Source organism: Micropterus dolomieu, linkage group LG03, assembly GCF_021292245.1.
Source record: "Micropterus dolomieu isolate WLL.071019.BEF.003 ecotype Adirondacks linkage group LG03, ASM2129224v1, whole genome shotgun sequence".
Lineage (NCBI taxonomy): Eukaryota > Metazoa > Chordata > Actinopteri > Centrarchiformes > Centrarchidae > Micropterus > Micropterus dolomieu.
In genome coordinates this window covers 27612679-27624550 of record NC_060152.1, presented here as the reverse complement: position 1 = coordinate 27624550, position 11872 = coordinate 27612679, and the positions used below count along the sequence as shown (strand labels likewise).

Genomic DNA, 11872 nt, shown 5'->3' with positions numbered 1-11872 from the left:
AAAAATTATATTTCAATGATCAGAACCACAATAAAATAATACTCAATTCAAAGTAAAAATTAGGATATATGCACAATAATACATCTAAATATTAGCATTAGAAAAAAATATCAATAGGAAAAGCATGTATTGCTTTCAGTGTTATTGCAGGAGGTCTTGTGTTGACAGTGGTTTAACTATATGTTCCAGTTGTAATATGAAAAGAAACATGGTCAATGTGTTTCTCTTAGTGTCACCACATGACCTGTACAGAATATAGTTTTCTATTACTGGCTGCATTAACGTCATACTACACATACATACATACAAGAAAAACAGTTGAAACAGATAAAAACATAGTGAAGATTATATGGTTTTTATCTTCACTTAGAAAGTCTGACATTTTGGGAAACAGTGTCCATCCACTTTGACTGTGTTTAAACCTTCTCACACTTGGCTGGAGTCTTGTGCTCTGTCAGCTGTGAACAAAGGCTGCCTGGCAAGCGCTTCATCCGGCATGTTGATGGAGCAGGTCTCTGTAAAGATGTGGGCACAACAGTCTCTGATTTCCTGTGTTCCAGGTTTCATTACATGAAACATGTACAACACACACCTGCTTTATTGATCCCGACAATGTCATTTATTAGAGTAGTAACAGATTTATTATTGATAAGACTATTATTTCACAAATTATAGGCAGGGCGATCACTGTATTTTTAGATAAACTTAGATAAAAAATTTCATACAACGGCTGGATGACCAGTGGAGCAATGTGGGCAAATGTTCATTCTTTTAGCGTAGTTTTATTTATTACCTTATGTTGTGGGCTAGTGTCAAAGTTCAACCTGCAGTGCTACTTTTGTCACCTCCTTCTGGCAGTGAGACTAATTACACAAACACTGTCTACACATGCTCACACTCAGTTGCTAGGTCACTATGGTTGTTCCCCCCTTCAGCTCTGGAAAAACCAGAGACTGGATGAAATTTTATATAATAATTCTGTCAAGTCTGTCTCAAAGCAATACTCACATGTTGCTTGCTAATTAAAAGTCACTGTAAATGTTCCTCTAATTAATGACTCTACTACTTAAACACTGTTAGACTGTCTCCAGACACCTTGTTGAAGTGCAGCAAGAAGTACAGCTGTGATTTTGAACAATCATGTCTGCATCTGAACATTTCAGATGTAGATATTATTATTATTATTATTATTATTAGGGGTCCAAGCCCGAGTGGGCTGGGAACCCGCGAATGCAAGGCATCACAGGTTCCCGATAAATATTATATTAATATAATATTTCCATAAATTTAACATATAGCCCTTCTCCTCTCACGAAGAAACGTCTTGAAAAAGGTGTACCATGTCAGCTCCTCATCCTTTATATCAGCTGAGACAAATAATCCAACAACTGGATACAATGATACAGTATGTTTTATTTGACTACTGTATGCCTACATTTATTATCAGAAGACATATGTAAAAATGAAGCAATATGATGATTGTTTCAAGGAAACAAAACATACAAATATAGATTTGTTAGTTCTACATCTTACAACAGAAGATATTGTTTCGGTACTGAAGTGGTTTAGTGGGGTACAAAAAAAGTTTAAAAAAGAAGAAATATCCACGTCACATTTTCCAGGAGAGTTAGGTTGATGACTTTGCACACTCTGCAACATCCAACTTCCTGCCGCTGCTGCACATTTTGGCCAGATTCTGTGAAAAGCAGAGTTCATATTTAAGAAACACAACGTTGGTGAGAAAGTTAAAAGTTTTACAAAATAAGTCTTACGTTAGCCGCTCGGATGATGCTGTTTGGAGACTGGAGGGCTGCAAGGTCCGTTAGGATCTTCCTGAGATCACTGTTACATGGACGTTCTGAAACAGGTGAGCAGAAGTCAGTCACACAGTTGGCTTCCCAGTACACAGACTTGTACAGTGTGCTTGTGTGCGTGTGCGCACGTGTGTACCTGGTTCAGGTGATGCTTGTGGCTTCAGCTGCAGGTATGGATGCTCCAGCAGCTCTGCAATCGAGATTCGCTCTCTAGGGTTTCGTACCAAGCACCTCTGGAACGACCAGACAAAAAAACCCCAGCTTATTTGTCACTTCAACAACACTTCTGAGTTAGCTAACATTTTAATCTTCGGAATCATGGTTAAAATAAGCATCAATATTTTAGTTAAACCCGTAACATAGAGGATTCATCTGTAGAACAGAAAATGGTCTCAGGGTATGTTTAATTTAAATGTAAACACGGATACAAAAATTATTGGAAGTACTTTTCTTTATCTGTTTACAGCTGGGTGCCAAAAGTGGCAGCGTGTTCCAGTTTCCAGTCATGTCTGGAGCGTTAAAATCTGGTTTAACTTGAAATGATGAATAAGAAAACTAATGTTTATTTATTGAGGGCACCGAAACGCCGTATTAAATGGGCCCGGGACGGTTTATCATCAGGCTGCCGCCTCTCTGCTCTGTCGGATCCTACATAAACACACACACACCAGCCAGCCAGCCAGCCAGCCAGCCGAGCAAGAGGCCGCTCGTGGTGGAGACGGTGAAGTTAAGTTAGTTCCAAACTACTCGAGTTGCCGACAGCCTTGCTCGTTACTGTAAGTACGTGCAATAAAACCTTCGCAAGTAAAAACAACACTTTAGCAATACACCTGTCTTTAAGGTAAACATGTAGAAAGGGTTCATTTAAACTGCTCTGTCCTCAGTCTCTCATCCTGTATGTTTTACACAAGCACAGCTACCGTTAGCTTGGCAGTTAGCTAAATGTTACAAACAACCTAAATTGAAAGCTAGCTGTCTGGAGCATAGACTTGTCTGTAGTCTTAAAATTTGGCACATAGTTAAAAACTCAGCTGCTGGCTGAGACAAACCAGCCGCTCCTCCTTCTACCAGGTGACCAGCAGAGAGGAGGAGGAAGATGCTGACAGAGTTCTTCATTCTTTCTAAATGTCAATCAGTATTGTGATGTCAGATATTGACTTTATATAGTGAGGTTACTGTTGTAAACATTAATGTTGCTGCTCTAGAAACAACATTTAGCTGTATTTAAAATATTAAATTCTAATTACATCTATAATTACTTTAAGAAAAAACAGGCAGTTAATATGCACACTTCAATATTTGTTTATTTTTTGCAAGTGATAGGTCATCTCAAAATATAACAATGTTATTGCACATTGAATATTTACCTCATACTGTGCAGGCCTACTTGATGCCCGTTGGGTTTGGTCTTAACAAATAACCGTCACCAAATAATAGTAAAGTATCAATAGTGGTATTGCTAAAGAATCTGATTGTTGAGCAGTCTCAATAATGGTAAAAATTAACGATCCCCATTTAAAATGATAATTATTTAAGTATATGTACTGTATAAAGCGTCTAAAAAGTATTTACTGCACCCTTTTTTTTTAAAAATAGTTTTACAACACTCAAACACAGAGCGTGTAACTGGGATTTTTTGGCACTGATCAACAGAAAGTCTTTGAAATTTTTTTTAATAAAATCTAAAATCAAGAAACAATTCAATTCCCTGTATTGTATACAGCGTCTGTGCACTATACTGTCCACCACTAAAGTTTAATGGTCAGAAGGAACTAGTTAACCATCAAAAATTGTAAGACTGGCATGTATGTTGTGTGTTCACAGCACACTGACACAGTTTAGCTGTGGCCCCTCACCTTCAACACATCCAGTAAATCCTTCTCAGAGATGTCGGGAAATTCAATCTTATGGGAAGGATCGATGATGGCGTGCAGTTTGGCAATCTGATTGGTGATGCTTTGGAATGGAGTTTTCCCATAAGTCATGCAGTACAGGATACATCCAAGGGACCACACATCACCTTTGGGGCTGATCTTTAGGGGAACCAATAAATAAATCAGAAAATGTTTTTCACCGCTGCAATCAAAAAGCATTGCTTAGATTTTTTAATTGACTTAGTAGGAGTACCTTTGAGCGGGCTTTTCCTGGCTGGGATGAAGTGTCTTTGATGGCTTCGGGGGGCATATAGTTCAAGGTCCCAACCTGTGTTTGACAAACAACCATGTATTAAATGGGTGGAGCCCTTTCCACCTGGAGTGCAGCTCTGATGCAGCTTAATTATGTTTACAGTAAAATCTGTTTTTACTTTTTTACAGAATTTGATATATTTAACAATATCTATTTTAGCTGTTGTACTTCCATGATAATAAACGGTGCAGGCACAGTATACAGCTTTAACAACTTACATTGTTGCAGTTAGTGTAGATGATTGGGTTACCAGTGTATCTTGAGTGCCTGGATTTCATTTGTACTTCAGTTAAAATCCAAGCACCAGGGATGCATGTCAACACTACATGAAAGAGACTGTGTGTTTGTGAAAAACATAAATCTTACTTGTGAATCCTTCATAATGCTTGTTACATCTGGCTGGATTCTGTTTGCGATGCCAAAGTCAATCAACTTCAGCGAAGCATTCACTATGACAAAATTAGCTGGCTTCAAGTCACTGTGGACAATTCCTGTATAGAAGACATATTTGGAATGGTTAGAAATAAAGACTATTTTAGTAAACAACACTGAGAATTGATGAGGGAACAGTAGTGAGGGCTATAAAGAAAGAGAACCATGTTTGTGGATGGTGTGGACGGCCTCCAGCATGTTCTTCCAGTAGAACTTCCTCTCCAGCGGATTCACAGCTTTGCGGTTTCGCAACCAAGTGTTCAGATCCAAGTTTCCACACTCCATCAGCATGTAGATGTAGCTGCTGGTAATTTCACTGCAAACACATATACAACCATCATGGCATTTGTCACAAAAATCATTATTTACAAGCAGACTTCAAGAGCTTTTAAATGAACTATTGTATTTCTTTTTAATGTACAAATTTCACTTTAAAATGTTTTTTTTAAAGGACAAAAATGTTTTAGGGTGATACCCATGCAATGCATTGATATATTGTTTTTGGACGGGCCATGTACTCACTAGTCATAGAGTTTGATGATTTGATCGCTATACTGCTGCAAGTGGTTCAGATGTTCAATCTCATTTTTGTAACTTTCAACTGTCTGAGCATCAGCCTCCTCAAGGTCGACGTATTTCACAGCAAACAGCTGCCTTTTGTGATCGAGGACCTGGTACACCTGAAAGAAACAAATCAATGTTCATTAACTATACTTGCAAACAACAGTGTATGAATGCTAGAACATGATACAAATTCCTTATTAATGTTTTACCTTGCTGGATCCACCACGTCCAATAACCTTGAGTACAAAGAATTGCTTGCCCTTAATGGTAATGGATTCATTTGACAAGGTAGTGAAGGAAGCCTAAAATGAGATTCAAACAAAAGTATCTCATGTCATTACAGTTTAAGATAAGTCCTTGTGTAGGTCATTTCAAAACAGGAAAGGGCCTTTCTGTATTTTATACTGCAAGACAAGCTGCATTGCTCTCTACATGTCCAGATATATAACTCATACCATCTCTGCTTAATCATTTTATTCATCCATGCTGTAGGACACAGAAAGTCCAGATATCATATCATGTGACATCAGACAGGTGTTTGGTGTTATGGAAAAATGTGTTTATGGACACATATCATCTGCGTTTTTAAAAAATGTATGTAGTACGTCAGATAAAAGTAAAGGCAGGGGAGGAGCATGCTGTACCTGTGGAGTTTGGAAACAGGCAGCTTTGTTTAGTGGTGTGCATGGCTGCTGAACAGGACCAGCTCTGTGTGCTGCCATGGCAGAGGAAGACACTTCAGGGCCTCTCTTTACAACAGGAGTAATAAAGCTGAGAGGGAGAGAGATGGAGCAGGAGTGACTGGGCAAGTTTTATGATGGAAGAATATTTCATCTTCCTTAAAAGCAAATTAAGGGGTACAGGTTTTGTTGCAGACCAGCAGGCACCAAAGTAAAGATAATACCTGTTGGCAGGGGGGTTTCTGAAGATGTCTGGTGTTGGTGGGTTCAGTCTGGACAGAGATTGGAGGGACGGAGTAGGGCGTGACTCAAACACATGAGGAACAGGTCTGGGGTCAGGAGGTGTTGTGCGTTTATCCTAGGAAGAAAATTATTTGGAATGATTTGATCAGAATATGTTTTTAAGACTAAAACAGAGTCAGGTAATAAATGATTTGAAGTGGTCATAAACATCATCAATATTGTGCTATTGAAGCAAAATGGAACGAGCGGAAATTTGATTTCTTCACATGGCAAAATGCCGTAATAGTGACAAAAGGGAAAGATATTAGTAGAGCTTGAACATTATGGGATTTTAAAATAAATCTGCGATGTTGGCAGATATATCAGAAACACATCACATAATCAAAGATTATCCCTAACATTTGTTATGTGTAGTTAGGAGACTTCACCAAGATAACATGACATAATGCAGTTTAAAAATAAACTTTTTATTGCTATAAATAGTACTTTGAACAAAAGTACTGCTGGTTGCTGTGTTTTGTGGTTGATTTTGGCGCTCTGAACATCCGTGTTGCTAACAGGGGAGTTGCAGAGTGCCCTCTGGTGGACAAACTATGCAACGACAACACTCATAACATGATTGAAGGATCCATCTTTCAGTTTCTTTTTTAATTGTCATTTACTGACTGTTATAAACACAGATACAGATTTATCTGCAGTTAGCTGATATTAGATTTATCGGTCAGGCTATAGTTATTAGTGCCTAAATCTGCCAGCAAGGAAGGGCAAACAAAAAAACTTAAACTAACAGGATGACAGACCATAGCAGATACTCTACAAAAGCTGACCAAAGTGCTAAATTGAGAGTATAAGAACTTTAAAATCTTTTTTAATGAAACATTTTAAACATTTGCACAGATAATAGTGGTAGTAAAAGAAAAGAAGATAAAGAATGACATCAGACCTCTGGAGAAACATGCCAGTTGACGAGAGATGGCATCTTCCACTCGGATAAGGTCTCCCTGCTGGCAGGTTTAGGCTTTTCCACTGACCGGTTCACAGGGACCCGAGCAGGAACCTGAAGTTCCTGGTTTATCCCTGAAGTAGACACACTTACTTCAACACCTGTTTGCAAATCTACAAGAAAAAATAGAGATTAGAAACATTTATTATAAACCATGTCCAACTTAACGCTTTAACCTGAACAATGAATCCCTACCTGTGGGGTGTTCCTCCTCTCTGGTGGGCACAAGCTGTTTCTCCCCAGCTTTCAGGTTACGTATTGCCATCTCCAGGAGCTCTGCTGGCCTGGCATTTAACGCCTGGGCTTTTTGCAGAATGGAAGATGCTTTCATGACATTACCTTAAAAGAAGACAGAGACAGGCTGATTAGACTAAACAAAGTATAATGTTCTAAGAGTATAAGAACACTGGCACATCTGTAATAACATCTTGCTTTTTGTCCACAGATTCCATGTATCAGACTTTTGGAGACTAACCACTCTACCTTGAGAAACCTCAAACTGGGCATGTGCTATGTGGACAAAGGCAAAGCCTTTACAGTTGGATCTTGCAACTATAAAGTGGTCTTTGCCTTCATCTGGGTCTTCAATCCTTCAAAAGAAAGAAGAAAAAAATAAATAAATTAGGATACGCACCTTACAAAGCTTTGAAGTTAAAATTCAAAGATTAAGATTCAACATTCAGACAACAATTGCCTTTGAGCGGTTAAAGGGTTATATGCACATATTTAATCTACATATAAATAGACAGCCATTACATAGAGACACACAGATGTTTGTACAAGAGACAATGTTAACATTTATCATACAGAGGCACCAACTCGGTCACTCTATATCACCAACACCACACCATGCCTTGGGCTGGGCAATAATTCCATAATATTGTATTGCTGCTCTCCATATAATTTAGTGACAAAATTCCAATCAAAATATACGAGTTCACATAGTGTAATGTCTGAATTATAAAAATAAAAGGTTAAAAATCTTTCACGGTGTGCCATTTTACATACATAAGAATTATAGGCTGAGCGTCCACTACAAAAAACCCGCAAAAATCATTCAACTTTATAGGATAAACATTTTACTGTTAATTTCTTCCTGCCAAGGTCAACAGTAATCACACCTGCAGTTAAATACTCCCTAATACCCCCCCCCCCCCATCATATTTATCTGATATGCTGATTTTGCACACTCCAGTCAGAGCACTTAGCTGCTTTTAGACTGTACAAGGTCCAGACTGAAAACCAGAGGGGACAGAACTTTTTCAGTAACAGGTCTTAAGCTCCGAAACTCTCTTCCTCTCAACATTAGAGCAGCTACCTCTATTGAGAGCTGACACATGCTGAGCTGTGACATTTTATTGTTGTTAGTGTTTTAAGTATAGTTTTTATCTGTTTCCTGTTTTTATTGTTTTTGGCATATTCTGTTTTAGAAGGGTTTTATTCGGCTATTTATTATGCTTTTTATCTTATGCTGTTCTCTGTATCTGTACAGCACTTTGGGGCAGTAGTGACCGTTTGTAAATGTGCTATATAAAAAAAAAAACTTTGACCTTGACCTAATACACACCATAAATTCCCAAGACTAATTCAAATACAGTATTCTCATCCACACTCACCCCTTGAGTTCTGCATATCTGACCAGTATTCTGGCATAGCTGATGTTTTTGCTGAACTGTCTAATTGGCAGCCTGGAAAAGATTTTAGAATAACAGTCCTTGAGCTTATTAAGAAGGTTGACGTCTGTGTGAGGATTGCCTCTTTTCTCCAGGTTCATCAGATACGTCCAACATGACTCAGGGGAATTTGTATTGATGACCTGGTCGAAGTTGTATGTTACATCTGCCAGGGGAAAACATCATCGAAACAGTGAAAACATTGTTCACACAGCTTTAAAAGGCTTATTGACTACTCAACTAACAACAGGGCAGTGTAGCATATTGTCAAGGTTATATAGTACCTTCCATTCTCGAGGTGTCCCTTGTGTCATGTGTGTGAAGGAGTGTGGTGGTGGAGTCTGCAGCTGCCTGGTCTAACCAAGGGCAATGCTCTGGGCTGACAGCTGGTGGCTGAGAACACAGCAATGTAAGAGAAAGATATAACACTTTTTTCAGCCAATGCTGAACATCTTTACTTAGCAGAGCACTGATCCGGCCATTGCTAGACCCAGACTACTGTATCATGTTTATACTCACTTGAACGACTCCATTAACAGCATTTTTCTTTGCGGATGATAGCCCAGAAACTGGGTACATGTTTGAACAAGATGTTTGCCTGAGACAAAAGTAAAGTGTTAACAACACTTGAAGTAAATTATTACATATTTTAATGAAATATACAAGAATTTGTAGACTGAACAGGGATGAAATAAATCACAAAATTAATTCTTACATTACACTGGTGTCATGATTCAATACATTTTTCTGTGGAATGTGTGAGCTTATAAAAAATAATGCTAACCATTTGTGTCTCCATCACTGTTTTCTAAAGTGACATTTGGAGAACCCCTGCTGTCCTTGCAAGGGACCTTGGGTGTTCACATTACATCCTGCTTGGAACACCCAAGGTAACCTATCATTAATACAAGACACTATTTTCAATACTATGTGCAATGTCAGTTATTTTGGCAACAAAACTCTTTTCATATAGCATTCCTCAAGACATAATCAAAATTAAACACATCTGGAAAAAACAAAAAAAAACAAAAAATACCTGGACAAATTGGTGTGAACTGAATCACTTCTCTTTGACAGCTTCCAATTAATGGAATGATCATTGTCATCCTCCTTCTCTGGGATAGAGAAAGGTACTATGGGAACTCTCCCTGGCTGGAACAGAAACGGTCAGAACAATTTGGTCATTCTTGTTATGCAATCTCTGGAAAGGAAAAAAAAAAAAAGCATGCGAAAGTGATTTGTAAAAAACGCACAACACAAGAATAAATGTAACTCACAATGCCAACTACTCTCTTGCGTTGGGATCCAGATCTCCAGCCTGGTAGCTGGTCATCTGATGAGCCACTGAGGGGCTCTGCCCTGCGGGCCAGAGATCAACTTGATATGTTACATTCCCTGAATCAAACAGCTGCCTTATTAAACATTGAAGGCAAGGTCATTTTATTCTTACCCTGGGCCAAAAATACTGGAGAGCTGCAATTCGCCTGTCCCGTCTGATATTCTGCTTACTTTCTGGAATACTGAGCCTTTTTTGACAGAATCATGTACGTCATTGTTCGACAATACTGGCAGAAGGAAAACACAGCAAAATGTGGAAATCAGACAATGAAAGCCCATCATGTGATAGTATTGCATTGTAACAGTTAACTCTGAATAGGTGAACAACAGTAATCTAACAAAAAAATACCATGGCACATAATATGAATAAATACTCACGTGGTAAATTTTCCTTATCCTCTGGACAGATGTGTAGTGTTTTCCCAATCTGCATGCTTTGCAAGGCAGCCTCCAGCAGCTCCTTTGGTTTGGCGCCAAGTTCAAACGCATTCTGCAGTATGTTAAGGCTTTTCTTTGTGTTGCCTGGTGGAAGATGAGCAGACACTGAATTACCACAGATAACAATTCATGTGTATGTATGGACAAGAACATACTGAAAATCTCTCTACCATGAGAATGCTCAAAATGCGCATGTGCAATGTGGACAAATGCAAAGTTCTGGCAGTGAGATCTCGCCACATTGAAGTTGGCTTCTGCCTCATTGACGTCTTGAATTCTAATAAAAGAAAAACATGACAAAGAGACTTAATGCCCAGCATACGTTTTTTTGAAAAGCACATGAAAATGGTGTTTTTAATCTGGCCTACTCAATCTTATTATGAGCATTGAATTAAAACTAGAATAAGGGCAAAGGCCTCTGAAATAGCAGTAATAACGTTGGTTACTCACGCTTTTAGCTCGGCAAATCTGACCAACATCCTGGCATAGCTCTCATTCTGACAGTGTTTCCCCAGTGGCATATTGGAGAATACTCTGGTGTAAAAGTCAACAAGTCTGGTGAGGTGGTTACGATCCAGGTGAGGGTCCCCTTTTTTCTCCAGGTCCGTTAAATATGAGAGGCATGATTCAGGTGAGTTTGAACCAATAACCTGGTTAATATTGTCCGTGTCATCTGTAACAAGAGCAAGATGTGATGATGACTATATGAATATAGATGTTACAGTGACAGGACTACTGGGCATACCATTACCTTCATTGAGATACTTCTTGATGTTGTTGAGTTTTTGATAAAGCATGGCAAGCTGCTGCTTTCTGTCTGTATGCTCCTCTTCCTCCATCTGTAATTGAGGGGTAGATCAATTACACTAGCCCAGATATGGTCACCGGTATAACCGGTAACGTTATAAGTGACATGTAAAAGTGACATGTAAAATACTAACAAGGACATGATGAACAGAATAACGTTAAGACAACTCCAACAACTGTTAATTTACCACTTTTACGTCCTGCGTTCGTTCGCCTTTCGACGATGAAATGTTAACGAAATAAAATATTAAACTTCCTTGTATGTGTACATGATGCGAGGGCAAGAAAGAGTTTTAGACATACTCGGGTCAGATTATTGAACACTGTTCTTTCTTTCTAAAAATAATGTACTCTTTCGTGTTTACGACATGGGTTGGCTCAGTTAGCTAACTTAGCAGCTAACGTTAGCTAACATATTCTTAACGGTGTTGTTAACGATACTAGGTTAGCGAACTGGTTCCACCGCAGGTCACGCAAACTAAGTTGAAGTTGAAACACGTATAAAAGTATCTTCAATAACATTAAAAGTAAATATTGCAATTCAAATATATCTCACCGTGTTTGTGTTGTTATTAATCCCCTTTCACTTATGGGCCAGAATAAAGGCTCGACTTCAACTGCCAGTTTTCAAATATGCCACTTCCGTTCAAGTCGTGTGTTGATTGGATAGTTTGTGGTGACGACAGAGTTAGG

General features: G+C 38.6%; 1 protein-coding gene across 2 annotated transcripts; it reads right to left on the bottom strand.

The window, feature by feature from the left end:
- Positions 1-1393: 1393 nt before the first annotated feature.
- On the bottom strand, positions 1394-11866 carry ttk (ttk protein kinase). Of its 2 annotated transcripts, none has more exons than XM_046045098.1 (25): positions 11736-11866; positions 11124-11211; positions 10823-11045; positions 10543-10649; positions 10313-10456; positions 10047-10161; positions 9874-9955; positions 9633-9748; positions 9116-9194; positions 8881-8989; positions 8540-8762; positions 7407-7513; positions 7119-7262; positions 6864-7036; positions 5902-6035; positions 5642-5768; positions 5207-5299; positions 4956-5113; positions 4598-4749; positions 4368-4492; positions 3942-4016; positions 3671-3847; positions 1951-2047; positions 1773-1858; positions 1394-1696 (listed from the first exon to the last, which is right to left on the bottom strand). In XM_046045098.1, the coding sequence occupies exons 2-25, from the start codon at positions 11209-11211 to the stop codon at positions 1628-1630; spliced, it is 3003 nt and encodes a 1000-aa protein (XP_045901054.1). In that variant the 5' UTR covers positions 11736-11866; the 3' UTR covers positions 1394-1627. The 2 variants fall into 2 exon arrangements, with proteins under 2 accessions (XP_045901054.1, XP_045901055.1); XM_046045099.1 differs by lacking the exon at positions 11736-11866 and adding an exon at positions 11368-11643.
- Positions 11867-11872: the final 6 nt, after the last annotated feature.

What these genes read in the sequence shown, in the direction of transcription:
- ttk (XM_046045098.1), bottom strand. Translation starts at nt 11,211, where the DNA reads ATGGAGGAAGAGGAGCATACAGACAGAAAGCAGCAGCTTGCCATGCTT. An exon ending in AGATATGCAGAACTCAAGGG is followed by an intron (nt 7,514 to 8,539) that starts GTGAGTGTGGAT and finishes TTTCTTTTGAAG; the next exon opens with GATTGAAGACCCAGATGAAG. An exon ending in CCACACCATCCACAAACATG is followed by an intron (nt 4,493 to 4,597) that starts GTTCTCTTTCTT and finishes TCTTCTATACAG; the next exon opens with GAATTGTCCACAGTGACTTG.